The following is an 18,450-nucleotide window of genomic DNA, read 5'->3' on the forward strand; positions in this document are numbered from 1 at the left end:
ACAGACTTTTCTGATGGATTTCCCTACACTGCCCAGTTGGGAGAACAGATGCTGTGGGTCAGGCCAGCAGGCCATAAATTTCTGGGAAATAACTCTTAGTGACCGAGCAAGAAAGCCATAAAACACTCCGGAGGCAGGGACGGAGAAAACAATGGCAGAGGACAGTGCGCCGGCTTACTGCTAAATGCCAGGATGAGCCCCATGGATCATTCTCCTGGCCTGCGCCCCGGCTGGGGAAGCCCGTGCAAACACCGTGCCCCGTGCCCAAAGAGGAGACGGGGCCCCAGCACTCGGGGTCTCTTCCTCTTCCTTTACTGTGGTTTATTCAACAAAGTTACCGAAGCCTCCCCCATGGCAGACACTAAGCACTTGAGACAGCTGAGAACAAATCAGACCCAGCTCCCTGCCTGCGTGCAGCTAACTTTCCAGTCATCTCTCAAGTCTCACCCACTGGAAGGACAGGAAGGAAGTTGTATTTCTTGTGCCCCTGCAGTACCCGGATGTTTACAGACTTACCTCAATGGATTTGCACAATGACCCTGAGAACCATCCCCAGGTCCTGCTTTAAACACACAAGACAACTGGAGGGTCACTCAGTGTCATCAGCAGATGGGATGGTCTCTGACTGGCCTTTCTGCAGACCACAGCCCTGCTCCACTGTGGCTGCACTGCCTTCTGCTTGCATAGTTTTGGAACCTGTAACCCAGCCCCCTCCGTCTCAACCCCTTTCTCTGCGCTGAAATAAAAACAAGATGCCCCCAGAGTTTCCGCAGCAGTCACCCCAGACCCTCCCCATTAACCCGGTGCTGAGTGCTACACGCCTAGAGCAGCCGACAGACATGATCCAGATGTTTCCAGCATCACTATCAGCTCTGCTCTCCATTCGCTTTATCCCGTCTCACTGCAACGCCACATTCTCCAGTTATGTTCCTGGCTCACGCCTGCCTCTGGCCCGTGCTGTTCCTCCTCGGTCTTCCTGGCTTTCGCATCTCAACTTCTCCCTAAGGGTCTGCCTGGCCCTCGGCATCCGCCTGGTCCCATGGAGCAATTCCCTGGTTGCCTCCACCCTCCCAGCAACTGCTCCTCTGGTGCCCCACCCGGCCTTCCTCCAAAGGAGTAACTCAGTCCCATTCCCCGGCCCTCTTCCAGGCACATGTGGCCCCAGCACACAGACTCCCCCCCGGCCCCCCACTCCAGGACGCAGAGACAACAACTCACCGAAGTTCTCCCCACCCCAGATGTCCATGTCCATGTCGTATTTCCCTAGGTAAACGAACCAGGACTTGTCCATCACGAAGAGCCCTCCAGCTATGATTGGAGTCCTGTGCACAGAGGAGAGGGAGGCTCATTTATGGAAGGGGGTCCACTGTGACACTCTTCTGCCCTTGCCATCCAGAACATAAGGCCGTATTCGTACCACTTCTGCTCCTCTTCAGGGAGGCCAATACATTTTCTCACTTACCTGAAACACAAACACGCTCCTGGAATTTCCCCCTTTGATTATAAAGACCCTGACCTTGCAGACAGCCTAACCAGTCATCAGCCACCTCCCGGGGGGGGGGGGGGGACCAGGACTCCCAGCTGCTCTGAGGGCCTGGGGGCCTGCACTGGCCTCCCCCCAAGGCTCTGCCCAGCATGGCTCTCGTCGGAGCTCACAGTGGGAAACAGGGCCAGTGGGCCGCTGACCAGGCAGAGAAGAAGGGCTGAAGCAGCGCCTGTTAACAGCATATCCGTTTCTTGAGATTGGGCTCTCTCCTTTTTTTCCCTCTTCACCCCTCTGTTATGGGTTATGTCCCCCTAAAAACATGTTGGGATCCTAACCCCCAGCACCTCAGAATGTGACCTTATTTGGAAATAGGGTCTTTATAGAGGTAAGCAACTTAAAATGAAGTCATCAGGGTGGTCACAAGGAGGCCTGGAGGAGAGAATGTCGATCAGGACAAAGCCACCTACAGCAGAGCAAAAGCAGCCCGGACTCGACCACTGCCCTGTTCCTACATGGAGAGAGCAGACGTGTTTGCTAACGAGCAGCAGGGCCACGCCTTGCTCTCCGCCTCCACTTACTGCAATGGCTGACTCGACCTTCCTGGGCCAAGTCCTGGGGGCTCTGCCCCGGCCACAAGGGACCTTTTCTCCTCTCAGTCTCAAACAGGATCGTTCAGGATGCTCCCGCTTAGCAGGAAGCATAAGTACCTCGTAGCATGTGTGTGGGTGGACACCACCGGGCAGCTCCCCAGCAAAGATGTCCACCAGGCCCCCATCCCCTTCGTATAAGTTTCCATGAGGACAGAAACCTCCTAAAGTGAGGGCAAAAGTGGCGCTGGCTTGGCAAAGGGCTCTTTTGGTCTCTGCCCCATCTTTTGAGCATCTAACATTGCATGCCTCCCTATACCATGTGACAGCGGGCAGGACCAAGTGGGACCAGGCCCACCCCACCGTTGCCCTGACTTACCTAATGGGCTCAGCGGGGCTTATGCGCTGAGCCTTCTGTTCTGGGGTAAGCTGCTCCCATTGGAAGTGGAGGCTCCAGTCAAACCCTAGAACACAGCACCCACGTGGTTGACTTGCTTTCTCAGATATACCTGCTGGGCCTACTCATTCTGTCCGTATTCTAGAAGTTCACAAATACACCCAGGTTCCCGGGGATGAGATGGACAGGTTGAAACGTGGCCCTTGGCCAGGGGCTTCGAGAAGTGAAAGGAGGCGGTTTGGAGGGACAGAATCACCTAAAGTCAGTCTTGGGGTGGGGGCGGCACTAAGTCCGGCAGAGAGTTGTGGTGGGACTCGAGGCGGAGGCCCAATGCTGCGGTACCAGAACAATTCAGGCCCCAATAGCCAGGGGGTGGCCTTGCTCCCCTCAGCCAGGCCCGGGAGTGTGCCCCACACTGGAGCAGAGCTCTGGCGGCTGGGCATGACCCACTCTCGCTCCCCTGGCCTTCCAATCAGTCCCGGTGGGAAGGGCCACACTGGAGCTGCTGACATTACAGGATGCAGGGCTGAATGTTCGAGACCAACCACTATGAGAAAGTACTCCCCACTTTTTCCTTGGACAGCAATGACTAGGAGAAGCAGATTGTCTCGCCAGGGCAAAGGCATGAGCCCCACTCACCCCCTCTGAGCTCCGCGGCAGACTCGATGTAGGTGAAGGTGTCCAGGTTGATGATGTCGATCACTGGGCACACCACCCGCGTGTAGTCCTGTCAAACAGCAGAACCCGTGTTCAGTGTGCCAGGAATCAGGGAGCTTGGTAGAGCCTTGCCCTGGTAGTGCCAGAGACTGGTTCGGGGGCCTTGACCACTCTCCTCCCCGTGCCTCAGTTTTATCATCTATCAAATGTGACACTGGACACTATGCACCTCACTACAGCCAATGCCAAAAATCCTAAGAGCCTTTCCCTGACTCCGGGCAAAGTGGCCACGAAAGCACGGTGGAGACAGGTGGAGGCTGGCTGCAGAGGACGGCACACGGAGAAAGGGGACGTCAGGAAGGACGGGGCTCCAGGAGTCCTTGCCATCAGGGGGCACTCAGGAGGCAGATGACACAGTCAGCTGGGAAGGTGACCTCAATCCTGCAGCCCCAAGAAGCCAAGTCACACCCCCACGGCGGGAACCTCTTGGAATTTTCTTTCATTCTATGCCTATGTTTCTAGGCGAGTTGCTAAAAAGCGTTCCCAGAGATTCCTAATTTCAGTTGTCACCTGTGACACTCACACATCACCTCCAGCACTGACTTCCCTCCTCGCTGCCAGACTCAGATCCAGCATGCCAGGAGCCACCTGCACGTGGCTTTCACAGAGCCTTTCGGTGGCAGCTTCATCATCATCTCCCCAAACGTGCTCCTCTCTCTCGGTTCCCTATTTCTGTTCACAGAACCATCACATACCCCACCTCCTCCCAGCACTAAATTAAGAAGTTTCATCTCTGCCCATCAGCCCCAACTGCTCTTCTGAATGAATCCTGCCTCTCCTTCATCCCCTCACACCCGGGTACAGCAACGGACTCTCAGTCCATCCCCATCCCTCATCTCACCCTTCCCTTTCAGTCCACAGGTAGCTGACACCATTGTCTTTCTGACATTCAGAGTTCACTCTATAACTCAACAGCTAAAGATTTGAGTTGCTCTGAAGATAAGGTTCAAACTCCTTACTTAGCCTGGCATCCAAGACCATCAAGAAATGAGAGGTATGGCTGCAGGGGTGAGTGATGGCCATTGGCTTCCTAGTGGAGGGGTGGGGCTTAGGCTTGGATTTGAGGTGGAGAGGGGAGAAGATGGGAGCATAGCTCTGGGTCTGCCAGGGATTCCTGTGGATCCAGCCCCCTGCGCATGCTTGCTACTTCCCCCCTGCCGCCCTGCCCATAGGCATCAAAGTCATCCAGAGGACATTTTCAAAATCTGCAAGACAGATTCACTACCTCCTGGGAGCTGCCAAGGCATTTTGTATATATATTATATTCTGAGTGAACACCTTTGTACCTGATACGCAGGAGGGGAAGCTAGGCTCCTGTGGGCAGTGTGAACTAGCTGTGAACATGGAGACTGACAGCTAAATAGAATCCAGCAGCCAAGGAGAACCAGACAGGACCACTTACTTCTCCAAACCTCTGCACCGACCACCCCTGGCTGGCACAGGTGGGGTCCTCTGTTTCTCTTTGCAGCCATTTAATTTCCTGGTTCATTCTCTCCTCCAAATGAGGCTGTCTTCTTATTTTAAGCTCAGATTCACCAAGTGCAGGCTTTTACGTTCACAGATTTAATCTGGCCCTCAGCCTCCATGTGTGACTCATTCTGACAGTGACAAGGTACCTCTGAAGCCAACTGGCCCACATGGAAGAAAATGCTCATTTTTAATGCATCGCTTCCACCTCTGGGATGTGCACAGATGTTTCCTTCATGGTCAACACAGCATCGGCCCAGCTGCCACAGTTCTCTGAGGCTCCTCACAGGCCACTGTCATCATGCATCTGTGTGTGCACACATACTCCACTCACACGTACACAACCATCCATACCAATCTCTACACACAGACCCATCCCAAAGACATTCTTGTGACTTGAATTCTGCAATGTTCTCAAGAGTTCAGAGACTGACATTCTCCCGTGGGTCTGATAAAAAATTCTTGCTTTGCCTTTGCTTGCTAAGTTCCGGGGACTCTACAGCTTCCCTAAGTCTTATTTAGACCCTGATGCAGTAAAGGTTTAGCCTTACCCAAAGATATTTTTGGCTCTTGCCCAGCTCCTTCAAGGTAATTTCCAAGCCCATGGAATGTCCTGCCTGTAAGAATATCTCTATTTGCTGAGAGCCTTGGGCTACATCAGATAGTCTATGCTAACAGTGTGATTTATGGTGAGGGCCTTGGCCATGTGGTATCAACTCAACTTGATCTCTGAAGGTGCATGGAGACCCTGGGGGTGATCAGCCATGTCTATGTGACCGGTCTCCAGTAAAAACCCTGGACACCAAGACTCAGGTGGGTTTCTCTGTTTTTCAATATATTTGGAAATTAGCCTGACCAGGCAGTGGTACAGTAGAGTGTCAGACTGGGATGCAGAGGACCCAGGTTCGAAACCCCAAGGTCACTGGCTAGAGCACGGGTTCACCAGCTTGAGTGCGGGGTCACTGGCTTGAGCGTGGGATCATAGACATGACCCTATAGTCACTGGCTTGAGCCCAATGGTTGCTGGCTTGAAGCCCAAGGTTGCTGGCTTGAGCAAGGGGTCATTTGCTCTGCTGTAGCCCCCCAGTCAAGGCACATATGAAAAAGCAATCAATGAACAACTAAGGTGCTGCAACCAAGACTTGATGCTTCTCTTCTCTCTTTCTTCCTGTCTGTCTGTCCCTATCTGTCTCTCTCTCTCTCTGTCTCTGTCATAAAAGGAAAAAAAATTGAAAATTAAAATGCAAAATAAAATGCTGGTGCTGACCTCATCCACAGGCTTCCCCAGAGGCCAGACATGGCTCTCTGCCTCCGGGACTGTGACAGCCTCTAGCACATTCTCCCTAGAGTCCTGAGGGTTTCTGTCTTACTGTTCCTGTCACAATCCGGTCATAGCATCTGCTTGGAGTCATGGAGACCAGATAGGCAACAAGAGATGTTTGGGGCTAAGTGCCATGGGGAGCCTTGACCTTGAGAGGGGTCTGCAGGAGACTTTATAAATGCCCATCGAAGCCAGGACACCTCTCTGAGTGACCCTGGGAGGGGGGGTCAGTAGCTGCTCTGCTGCTGTATCCCTCAGCCTCAGCCCAGAGCCTTGTGGGCAGCAGGTGTTCAATTGATGTTGGCTAAAAGAGGCCATCCATTAATTCCTGCTGAGGGCACTATGTCAATGGCTGGCAGCAAAGCAGTGGATCAATTACAGCTGAGCCAGATGGCCTCTCCCCCTGTAAGCTCAGGGAGGGAGGCGCTTTCTGTAAAGATATTCACACAGGTCCCCGCCTGCATGCCCCAGGAGGCTTAGGTCCACAGGAATCCCTGCCAGACCCAGAACTACGCTCCCATCTTCTCCCCTCTCAAATCCAAGCCTAAGCCCTGCCCCTCCGCTGGGAAGCCAATGGCCATCAATCACTCCTGCAGTCATACCTCTCATTTCTCCACCTATTCATAAAATTAAAACCACACTGTGAATCAAGAAACTCTTGGGAGACTACCATTCACTCATTTCCGCAACTAGCACTACTGAGCACCTACTATGGGTTCGGACTGTGGCAGGTACAATGAGTAAGACCTCACAGCCTAGGGAAGGTGGTGACCAGGTGAGGAGTTTTACAGTGAGGTTTCCCAGGTAGCCTGGACGGAGGGGTAAGGGGCAGGAGAGGACCTTCAAGGAGATGCTGCTGAGACAGGAGACCTGGCTTCCTATTTGGGTTCTGCCATCTGAAATACACATCATCTTAAACAAATCAGCACATAATGAGGAGCTCTGATTCTTCACTTACGAAGCAAGGGCAAATTAGTATTTGCAAAACTGTCTTGCCTTCCCAACAGGGCTTTTGCAAGAAATAACAGAGGAGAGCATGCAAAAGCATATGTAAGCCATTATTTATATCAATCTACCAACTGCTACAGGATTGAAATTTCTTAAAAATATTTTTTTCTAGTAAAAAAATATGTAGATGAGGAAGGAAATAAAGAAGACTATGTTAAAAAAAAAAAAAAAGAAAACCACCCAATTTGGTGCTTGTTTCAAGCGTCATTGCATAATTGAAGGGGAGAGAAAGGAGGTTGAGATTTTCTGTGTGGAAAACACCAGCGGAGGACAGCTTCTGACAGCTCAAGCCCAGCCTCTTTCTTATCTCTTTTCTATTTTTGAAAATCCCAAACCCCAATTACAGCTTAAAAATTTCACTTTCACTCAAAAGATCAAATCACGTTTTACTCTGAGACAAGACACAAAGACACGTGGAAACACGGGCTGACACTCACCCACACTCTTTATCCTGAAAGAGATGTCTCAGTGGGATCATTTGGTCATCAGCTGTCACGGTCTGGCCAAGGACCACTGTCTGGGGATTTTCTGACCAACCCTCTGCTACAAAAGCTTTAGGTCGGAGAGTGGTGGAAACCGGGATCTTGGGCTGGAAGGCTGAGCTCAGTCTTGGGGCCAAATGATTCCCAGAGGAGGAGCCCTGGGTGGCAAGCAACACTCACAGGGAAGATGGAGGTGATGAAGGCTTCCCCAGCCTACTGGTAAGGCTGGCCACTGATGCAGAAATGAGAGCATTTTTCAGAGAGGGCTTCTGAGATGGACTCAGACCCCAGGAATGAAAAGGGCCTGGCAGGTTCATCAAGGTAGTCTGAGGAAAGCAAAGCTCCCCTTAACACATCCTGCAGGGACACGTCATCCTGGGGGACCCTATAGATCAAACACCGAGCTACCGTATGACCCAGCAATCCCAATTCTTGGGATATACCCGCAAATAATTAAAAACAGAAACTCAAATAAAAACTTGCACACCAATGTTTGCAGTAGCACTATTCACAATAGTAAGAAGGGGAACAACACAAATGTCCATCAGTGGATGAATGGATAAACAAAATGTCTATGCTGTGATGATGTGATATAGTAGGAATATATAAGGTCTACCAAAAAGTTCTGTCCGTTTTTATCACAAGTTTCGACATGTAAGCACGTTTATTTGGAGCACGTGTGCCTCTCTATTTTTATCACTTAATGTATACATACTGACATAGCAAATTAACTAAAACAAAGTTGATTCACGTTAGTCTTATGTGTGAAGCAATAGTGTACCCATGGCTACTGATAAAGTTCATTTACGCCACTGTTATTTTTCGAATTTCAACAAGGAAGAAATGCTACAGAAGCATGTAGAAATTTATTGAAAGTGTTTGGTGAAGGTACAGTTTCTGATAGGACATGCAGAAGATGGTTGGAAAAATTCAAAACAGGTGATTTCGACCCTTCTGATAAGCCACGTTCTGGGCGACCATCTTTGATCGATGACGATGTTAAGACCATGTTGGAGCAAGATCCTTTTCTGACAACATCGGAGATCGCAGAAAGGCTTAATTTAGCTCAGCAAACCATTTCAGACCATATTCGGAAGATAGAATTGGTGTGGAAATACATTATTTAGTAAAGTTTATTGATGGTAAGAAAAATTTATATTTTGTTTTATTCTAAAAACGAACAGAACTTTTCAGTAGACCTTATATATTTGGCTTTTGTTCCTGGATCATCAAACAGATCTACTAAAACCCTTGTAACTTCCTGAGAAAATGGGGTAAGAGGAGCATCTTGTCTTCAAAAGCCCCTTTCAAAATACCCGAGTTTATGCTAATTAGGGACTCTTGGCAGATGGGGGCCAGTTATTGGAGGAACCAACCAGGTGATTAGAAGGTTAGGACTTACACCTCCACCCCCACTGCTGCCCTCCTCACTTCTTCCTCAAGCTCCCCCAGCCCCACCTCAAGGAGGGTTTAGACACTGGACATTGAGTTCAATCACCAATGATCAATGATTTAATCAACCATACCTCTGTAATGAAGCCTCTATAAACCCCCTAAACAAAGGGTGCTTCTGGGTTGATGAACTAAAGGTAAGTGCCTAAGATGAGTTTCCCTCCCTTGCAACTCTACTCAAAATAGATGCTCAATAAATGTCTGTCTGTTCAGAGGCAGGAAGCGAGCTTGCTTTCCTCCTGCTGCAAACTCATCACCTCCCCATTGCTTCTGGCTTCCTTAGTATCATCTCTGACCACTGAGCACCGATTCCACAACAGGCAGGGCGACCCTAAGGAGGCGACTGGTGCCCCCAACAGGCTGTAGTCTGTTCGGAACGACAGAGCAGTAAACCCAGAAAAGCAAACTGCAGGGTCCAGTGGGCAGTTCTTCCTGGAATGATCCCCGCTGACCAGACAGCCAGGAAAGGCCTCCTGGGGGAGGGGGGATATGGACGAGGTCCTGAAGACAAAGGGGTCTGCGGAGAGGATGGAAGGGCATCCAGGGACAAGAAGGGTGGGGTCAGAGATGGATCAGCAGGGATTTGGGGCGCACTCAGAGAGCAGGCGTGGTGAGACCGGGGAGGCAGCCCTGTGGATGCAGACTGAGCCCAGAGGGAGGGCGGATTCGTAAGGGTCTCCAGAGCCAGGCGCAGCCCCTCCTGAACGGTCCGTTCATAGCCTACTATTTCTCAGTCCAGACCTCTTTGCCAAGATAATGTTTAAAAAAGGGGAGAGGAGATTTTTCTAAGCAGCTCAGGGAAAGAGGTCACGGGGTGGGTTTTAACATGTGTGAGAACTTTGTGGCCCCACCGAGCTTCTCTCAGGGGGGTGAAGGAAGTTGGTAAGGAGCTCCCAGCCCTTGAAGCAGTTTAGACACCCCAATTCTTTAACCCTCTCAGCACTGTCATTTTGCAGGTCAGTGCTGAAGATATAATAAGAAAGTGGGAAGAGCGGGAAGGAAATAGCCACAGCACAGGCAACACGGCGGGACCAGCTAGGGAATATCAGCCCAAGTTATGTATTCCCCCCAGGACTGTCTTCATCTGGGATGTGAGTATATAAAAAGTACCCAACCTCCTACTTCACACAACAGCTGTAGGACTCAATAACCCAGAAAGAAATGAACAGCACAAATGCTAATCCACATCAGCACCTATGACATCCAGACCAGGGTGGATAGACTTTTGAGAATATAAAATAATGATGGGAAAATCCCTAAAAATGTTTTCACTTTTACGAAAACACCTGAGGCATAGAGAGAGAAAGAATACAAAATTCTAGAGTAATACATTACTAGAGAGAGGCAAGGAATGTAATTCTCCGCATCTAGACCACCTGCCTCGGCCATTGGGTGAGGGTGGCATGTGGGTGGAGGCAAGAACCACACGTTGGATAAATGAGGCCTGGGGAACTCTGCTGCCTCCTTTTCACAAAGGTACTCACCAGGGCTCCCTTTCTGGAACCTTCTATCGTTTGGGAGAAATAGTTTTAAGCGGTTAGTTCTCTAGGCCAGGAAGTTGTGTGTGACATGTGCCGGCTGCTGGCAGCCCTGTGTCCGGGCCCATGGGTGACAGTGAGTGTGATGATACAAAGACCCGTCTGCAGTGTGAGCCTGAGCAGGCTGCTCTACCTCAGTTTCCCCACCTATAAAACAGGGACAGCAATCTGTCCCATCCACCTCCCAGGGGGGGTCTGGGGGCATATCTGAAGTCCGGAGCGCGACGGAGCCTGCAGACGTGGGGTGTGGGCCCCTCTGCTCCCCGTGGCCTCACTCACCTCTTTGACCCTGTGCAGCAGGGGCTGCAGCCAGTCCCTGTTCACCTCACAGTGGCTGTCGAGGAAAGCCAGAATGGTGCCCTGGGCAACGTCAGCGCCCCGGATCCGGGACCGGACCAGACCTGCAGTGAGGACACGTGGCCGAGTGGCGCCCCCGTCGCTCCATCTTCCAGCAGGCCCACAGAGGAACCACTCAGTTTTCTCCCCATACACAGGACACACCCCCAAGCATGCGCACACGACTCCAAACCGCCCCTCGCAGCCCCGGGTCCCGCCCACAGCGCAGCCCTACCTTGCCGCTGGTTGTTACGTAAGCATTTCACCTTGGGCAGCTTGATGAGCTCTTCGCAGTCTCCAGCTGAGAAGACAGAGGGTTATGTGAAGTGAGCACCTGGGGAAATAGGTGAACCTGAAGAGTAGGTAAGGCATCCCTGCCTGCTGTCCCTACTGCCGACTACAGAGCCCTGCCCCTGACTCCAGGGTTCCTGTGACCTTCGGAAAGGGCACACTGACCATGGCTATCAATATATGATGCGGCCTGGTCCATGCAAAGTTAATTCAAGGGGGCCTCTATGGAGCAGGTCAGTCACACAGTAGCACCTGCATACTTGCTGGAAAACACTTCCAGATGGGAATTCTTGGCATGGTCACCTGGGGACATTTCTCTTTTTCTCCAGCTCATTCGAAGCATGAGATAAAAGTCCTATTCACTTTGGTGGGGTCTGGGAAAAACTGCTGGGAGGCCAGAGAATGGATGAGATGGATTTGGGAGTTTCCTTTCCAACCATGGACTTTTAATACGTACTGGAGACCCCAACTGTTAAGGGGTCTGTCCAGAGTATCTTCAATCACACAGAACTGGTCCAACTTTCCCTCCCGCAGGAAACTGTGCTGGGACGGGCAAGGGACCCCATCCTAGGCATGTGCCGGGGTCGTCCCCTAGCATGCCTGCGGCCCCAGCAATCCTCTGGCTCGCCATCCCTTGGTTCTGAGCTCTATCTATATCCTGATCCCACCATTCTGGTTTTGCTTCGTTGGTTTATCAGTCTTAGCCGCTCTGCGTGGCTCAGGACTCCACTGAGCAACAACAAAGACTCAGAGGATTCTGTGGGGCCAGGTACTGTTCTAAGCACGTTAAATGTGTTAACATATTTAAATCCTTACATAAACCATATCTATTATTATTATTATCTTCATTTTATAGTCGAGGAAATGGAGATGCATCGAGGTTAATAATTTGCCCAAGACACTTACCTAGTGAGAGTAAGCGACAGGTCTAGGATTTGGTGTCAGGCAGTCTGGCTCCGGAGTCCATGCTCTAACCACCAGACTGTTCTGCTTCTAAAGTGAGTCTAGCAGTACTGCCTTCTCCAGCCTCAGTGCCTCCCTATCTCCAACCCCTTCCTCACTGGGGAAAGGAGATCAGATCGCTGAGTTCGGCACTCAGGTCCAGTGTGGAGCTGGTGCAGAGCTGACTCATGTATTATTCCCAAGGCTCTGAAACTCCGTCACAGATGCGGGCTTCCAGCCTTCCTACAGCAGACCCCAGCGTGGCCATGGCTCCTATACCCAGCCTCCAGCATCAGCACCAGTGGGGACAGCTCCAACTCCCAAGAGAGAGCTTCCCCTGGTTTGTCACTAGGAAGGGGTAATCCTGCCTGGGTGTGGTTAACTGCCTGGCACTGTAACCCTGGTTCTCAGAAGAGGTGTCGGCACTATTAATACTTGATTAAAATCTAACAAGGCTTCTCTATAAGTACTGTTTGAAAACACATGCAAACTTTTCTTGAGGAAAGTAGATTTGTGTAGGAATATGCTGTGAAGACTTGCAGGGTTAGGATAAACAATCAGAGACAGAGAGGCACTTAGGATGAAAGCCCTGAGCCAACAAGAGTCGAGGGGCCTCTCTGGCCCATACTGGAAACAGTGCGTGCTGAAAACAGCAAAACAGCAGGATAAGGTTCAGCTACAAGAAATATTTAGGCTCTCAGAACAGAGATTAGAAGCCAGCATGTTCTTGTTCTTTACTTCTCTCCCTGAAAACTTTGCCTGTCTGCTTCCTTGAGTTATTTGTACTTGCGAATAAATATCTGAGTAAGGCTGGGGAGAGGGCTTCAGTCCTTTGATGTACTGTCCAGGACTGTTGCCTCCCCTCGGTGCATTTCATCTGGTCCCAAGTAGTCACTTTCACCGCAACAAGTGGTACCCCATATGAGGAACGGGAACCAAATGACAGGTTTGCTACTCTGAGTAGTTCATTGTCACAGCAACAAATTTTGAGTGTGAATTTGCGTGGGACCCAGGTTCCTGAATATCACAACTAGAAAACAGTGATGACCAGGGGTTTGCAGGGTTGGAAAGCAGCTGCTCATTGTGTCATGGCCAGGTGACAAGATGCCTCAGTGGGGATTTGAAAGGCAGGGCCCACCCAGTCCCCCACAGGAATGAAAGGGGGAGGGTATGCTGGCCTCGGCTCAGGCTAGCAGATTATCATAGCGTCCCAGACAGGAATCGTCAGTGATATGTATAATTGCTTCTGGGCTCTGGGCACCTTTGAGGGTTCAGTTCCCATGTCCAGGAATATAAATTAAGGAACAGTGAGTGACACAAATGTATATGGACACCAATCCAGTCAAGAATCTACTAAATTTACCCGCGTAGGTCCTCAAGGACTCATAGCAGAGAACCCAAGAGCTTGTTTTACAAAGGTAGGGTTTATCTCCTTCTTGAGCCTGGCATGGACACTCACAGTCTCCACTCCTGCTATAAATCCAGGCTTTCCTCCTTCCCCAGAGAACCAGGGGCTTGCCTCTGCCTGTCAGTCAGGGGCTGGAACAGACATTTGTGTCCACAGAGCGAGGGAGCGATGTTACTTACGGTCATTGCTGAAGTCATCCACTAATATGATTTCCTGGATCAGGTTCATAGGGGTGCGGTTTAATACGCTGTGAAATGGAAGGAGGAAAGATCATTATGACTTCTACTGGCAAATATATGCATTAAATCGAGGTTTAAATAGACACCATTGCATTTGAGGAAGGAAAACTCGGAGCAGCCAAAGGGCGTGCTCAGACCCGCCGCTCCCTGGCACAGCACTCGGCTTTGTCTTGGTGAGTGCCACCACCACCCGCCCAGCACCAACACAGAACTGCAGGAGTCATCCCCAGCACCAACACAGAACTGCAGGAGTCATCCCCAGCACCAACACAGAACTGCAGGAGTCATCCCCAGCACCACCCCCTCCCTGAAACCGCACACCAAATCAGTGACCAAGACTGGCTGGTTTGACTTGGAAACGGCACTCAAATCACTTTCACCTGTTTCTATCTGCTCCAACCTCTACTGTACAGTTTACTACAGTAACCTTGACCCGTGCAGGCTGTCCTGTGGCCTTCCAAGTGAGCTTTCTGGAGCACAGACCTGGTTTCTGACTGTGTGACTTTCCTTGCTGATGCACATAAATCATTTGACAAAAGCCCCTCAGTGGCCCCCTGCTTGCACCCCACCCCCTCGGCGTGTTCTTCAAGGCCTGCCCCCCCCCATCTGCAGCCAGCCCCCGTCTGCAGCCTGCTCACACCGTTACCTGGAGCCACCCTGCTCATTCATAACTGACAGCCTGCTTCCCTACTGCTGCCAGGGCTTGAAATGCCCGTCCTCGGCCACAAGGACCAGTTCAAATGGCACTTCCTCTCCAACGGCTATCCAATCCACTTAGTGAGAATTAATTGCTTCCTCCTCTGGGATTCCTCAGCAGTTTGTATCTGAAGCTTCCTGCCACTCTCATTGCTGCCTGACCCTGCGGGTTGGTTTTGCTGGCCCCTGGAGATGGTCCTATTTCCAGGGACAGGTCATATCCTTGCCAAGTTACCTAGGTATTGCCAGTCCAGCACAGCTCCTTGGCCCATAATAATCCCCTCCAGGGACATTTAGGGCATACCTACTACATACTCAGCACCGTGTGTAGGAGGAGGAACAAAGAAGACGTGAGCTCTGCCTTCCAGAAGCTTGTGGCCGAGCAGCTACTTACTATAAGCTGTGTGATCTGGGGTAAGTTACTTAACTATTCTGTGCAGTAAAGTATCTCCATCTATAAAATGGGAATATAGTAGCAGCCACTTCACAGGGCTGCTAGAAGATTTAAAGAACAAAAACATAGCTAAAGCATTTAGCAGGGTGTCTGGCACTAAATGAGGAAACGTTGTAGCAATTATTACTATTTTTGTGCCTCATAATGATTTTTTGAATTGACTTCATTTCCCCTCCTAGGCTGTGGCTCCTTTTTCCCAGAGCAAGGCCGGGGTTTCAGAGTTCACCCTGGGTGTCAGGCCTGACTGAGATGGCTAGATCCCGCTCTTCCTGAATGCCTCCAAACCACATGGCTCCTCAGAAACACCCTGGGCCACATCGCCCACCATGGGATGCCCAGAGCCACCCGTGGGTTGGGAGGGGGTTCAGACAGGTGCTGGCAGAGGCGCTATGTGCACTCCTCTCAGGAGGACCATTCTAGCCCTGTTTCTGGTGAGCCCCCTTTCTAAGCAGGAGCAGAAACTTGCCTGGAGCTACTTTTGTTTATGAAGCCTTAATTCTCACCATGGCAATGGGTGTCAGGCAGAAAGAGGACCCCCAACATCAAGCCTTGAGCCCACTGTTGGGCGGTAGAAACCAGGGCAGCGGCAGGAGGTGGTGGGAGGAGACCTTCACCACGATCCATCAGAAAGAAAGAAAGCACAGACAAACTCAACAACCAGCCCGATAAAGGGGTGTGTGTGTGTGTGGGGGGGGGGAGGTGGAAAGAGAGGGAAAAACCCGCCTGAAGAATACCCCTCTAATGAGGTTTGATTATGGCTGCAGCTTCTGCATGCGATTCCCCAAATCCCTGCCGGCTCTTTGAAATTCAAGAGTTCTCTTCTGCGAACATCAAAAGGTAAATCGCGTGTGGCTCTGCGCTGGTTGAACTGAGAGATGATTAGTGAATAAAAAAACGTCCAGGGTTTATAAGAGAGAAAAAAAAATCTTCAGCAGTAAGTGCTAATTAGGCCATTTCCTGGTAACACCTGGCTTGTTTTTGCTCCTCTAATCAGAGCAATTGGAGTGAGGACAGGGGCTCCGCAGAAGTGGCTCTGGGTTGGGAGGACCTGGGCTGGGCAGGCGCTCTGGATCCCTGGGGTGGCTGGTGAAGGAGAAAGGCCCAGCCAACCCAGGGGCCCTTCCTTTTCCAACCCCACCGCCACTCCCGTCACCTGACCCTGGCTGCTCAGGTCTACCTCCTTTGCTCCCATCACTTCTTGGCCAGCAGAACACCAGCCCCTGCGCAGCAGGGCAGCCCTCCCTTCCCGAGGGCGCAGCTGAGCATGTGTTTTCCCTGCCTCAGCCCCTGGGGCTGCTCCGTGCCCATTCCTTACCCAGCCTCAGCATGGGGGTGAGTGCTCACCTCACTGGCATATCCAGGTCACACTCTGCCTGGGAATTATTCTGTAACCGAGTCTCTGACACACAGCTCACATCTCTGCAGCCGAGGATGGCTGTGCAGGTGGCATCTACACCTCCTGCTTTCTGCCTGTTGCCCTACCCGTGGGACCCACACGGAGCACCCTGAGAAACGGTGGGCATGATGGTGTGGGCAGTGTGGGAGGCCCAGCGGCCTCCACCGCCTGCGAGCTATGCAATCCTGAACAGGATGCCGGGCCGCCTTCCTTTCCATCTGTAATTACATTTCCCTTGTAAAGGCAGGAGATATTAATACTTGACCTACTTCACAGGCCTTTGTGCGTACGAAATGAGGAAATGTATTTGAAATTGCTTTGTGAACTCCACGGTGCTATATGCAGGCAGGGTTTATCAAACACTCCAAAATACAGATGAATGGAGACCCGAGGCTGGCTCAGAAGTTGACTCGCTCTGGACTCAGGCTGTCTGGGTGGCAGCGCTGTACCTGCCCGTCCTCCAGTCACTGGCCGGAGAGCTTCAGCAAGGACTGCACCCTCAGCACCACAGCTCCCTCAGCTGCACGAGAGGCGCTCAGCCTTGTGCCTGGCGCACGGCAGCCGCTCTTGGAATCTGAGTATGGATAATGACGATATTGGTTTTCAAGGTGAGATCCAGGAGCCAGTAGCATCAATGTCATGTGGGAGCGTATTCTTAGGCCCCGCACCAGAGTTACTGAGCTCGACTATCTGGGGACGGGGCCCACAGAACCATGTTCCAACAAGCCCTCCAGGAGTTTCGACACCTGCTCAAGTGTGAGACTGCATTAGAACATGGCTGCTTACCCACTGGAGGCACATCACCTGGCGTCACCTGTACAGGCTCAACTGGTACCAGGTATCGTATCAAAGCCTTTACCTACCTGAGCTCATTCGCTCTTCCCCACAATCATACAAAGTAGTTATGACCTGCCCCTCCCCATGGGGGGTGTAGAGCCAAAGGATGCCCTCTAAGGAAGTAGACAACCCTGGGTTTCGCATACACACAGGGACCCGCTGCAACCCCGAACATAAACCCTTTTCTGAGGCTTTTTCTCTCTCTCCTTAATGGAGAAAAGCCCCCTAATTCACCTACGTCGTGATTCTCTCTCCCTCCCCTCATCACCCACTCCATCATGCCTCTACCTGGTTCTGAGTGTCCTCCCCCGCCCCCCGCCATGTGTGCCTGTCCCGCTGACAGCCCTCCAGCTAACTCAGGAGCTCAGGGGGCCAGTGTTTGGGCAGGCATGAGCAGAGGGGTGAAGGCCCGGCCAAGTGCTGGGGGGAGGGAGGAGAGGAAGAGCAGCCCCCTCTCCCAGTTCCTTGTAAACGTTTCCCTTTTGAGGACCTGGCCACCAGAACTCTAGACTATCAAAGATAAAAGGCACGTTGGAGAAGACTCATGAATGGCGAAGTGATAGGAAGTGCTTCTCATTCAGTAGCTAGTGACTTATTTGTGTGACAGGACAGGGAGTGGAAGGAGGTACCGAATTCCAAGGCAAATGACACCTGGCCATGGAAGTTTCTAGAAATAATCTTCCTTGCCCCCACCCCTAAAATTCCTTTCCATCCGGTCTGATGGTGATGTGAATACACATTTGTTCACACATGGCTTCTAGGCCCTGTCCTGCTGCTTTTCTGCGTTACACTTGGGTCTGAGCCGGGGGCTTGGCTTACATCGTTAGTTCCTGGGAGGCGGGACACAGGTCCGTGGGCTTTCTAAGCAAAATGCCCAGCAACTGGGTGTGTAGTCTGGCACTTCATGGGTACCTTCTGAAAAGTATAATGTTGCTGGGCCTCCTCCCAGAGTGCAGGGCTCCAGGGTTTTGGAGATAGACCCCGGGCCCGTGGACAGAGGCGCTGGGGCCGCAGCACTGGCTGCACTCCCCTTCCATACAGGAAGCTGGAACCCCGAGTCCTGGCTCCTGCACTTCCTGGCCCATCGTGGCTCTTGTCCCCCATTTGTCTGTCACATGCACCTGAACTTCACAGACTCCCAATGGGGCCCCAACTGCAGTGAGGTGTTCTATAGACTTAAAGTTCAGCATATATTTAACATGTTAATATTATTTAAAAGTATCATCATTATTATGTAGGATGCAGGAGCAGCAGGAAGAGAAGGAGAAATGTTCCTTTTGAGCTGAAAGAAGTATCTGAGGGCAGCAGCTGAAGTGCCCCCAAGAACATAAACCTAGTGTTAGGGAAGCTCGGGGCCCGGGGCTTCCATATTACAATGTCCCCCAAATGTTTCTGA

The 18,450-nt window shown here is 51.4% G+C and overlaps 1 protein-coding gene across 3 annotated transcripts in view; it reads right to left on the minus strand.

Moving 5' to 3' along the window:
• The window catches only part of GALNT14 (polypeptide N-acetylgalactosaminyltransferase 14), a 212,470-nt gene that overhangs the window by 32,721 nt on the left and 161,299 nt on the right, over window positions 1–18,450 (minus strand). For all 3 annotated transcript variants that reach the window (XM_066264724.1, XM_066264725.1, XM_066264726.1), the window contains 6 exons: window positions 13,612–13,679; window positions 11,027–11,092; window positions 10,735–10,856; window positions 3,110–3,197; window positions 2,453–2,537; window positions 1,219–1,322 (listed from right to left, as the gene is read on the minus strand). In XM_066264724.1, the coding sequence (XP_066120821.1) occupies window positions 1,219–1,322; window positions 2,453–2,537; window positions 3,110–3,197; window positions 10,735–10,856; window positions 11,027–11,092; window positions 13,612–13,679 (533 nt within the window). The remainder of the gene's footprint in view (window positions 1–1,218; window positions 1,323–2,452; window positions 2,538–3,109; window positions 3,198–10,734; window positions 10,857–11,026; window positions 11,093–13,611; window positions 13,680–18,450) is intronic.

Source organism: Saccopteryx bilineata, chromosome 3 (genome assembly GCF_036850765.1).
Source record: "Saccopteryx bilineata isolate mSacBil1 chromosome 3, mSacBil1_pri_phased_curated, whole genome shotgun sequence".
Lineage (NCBI taxonomy): Eukaryota > Metazoa > Chordata > Mammalia > Chiroptera > Emballonuridae > Saccopteryx > Saccopteryx bilineata.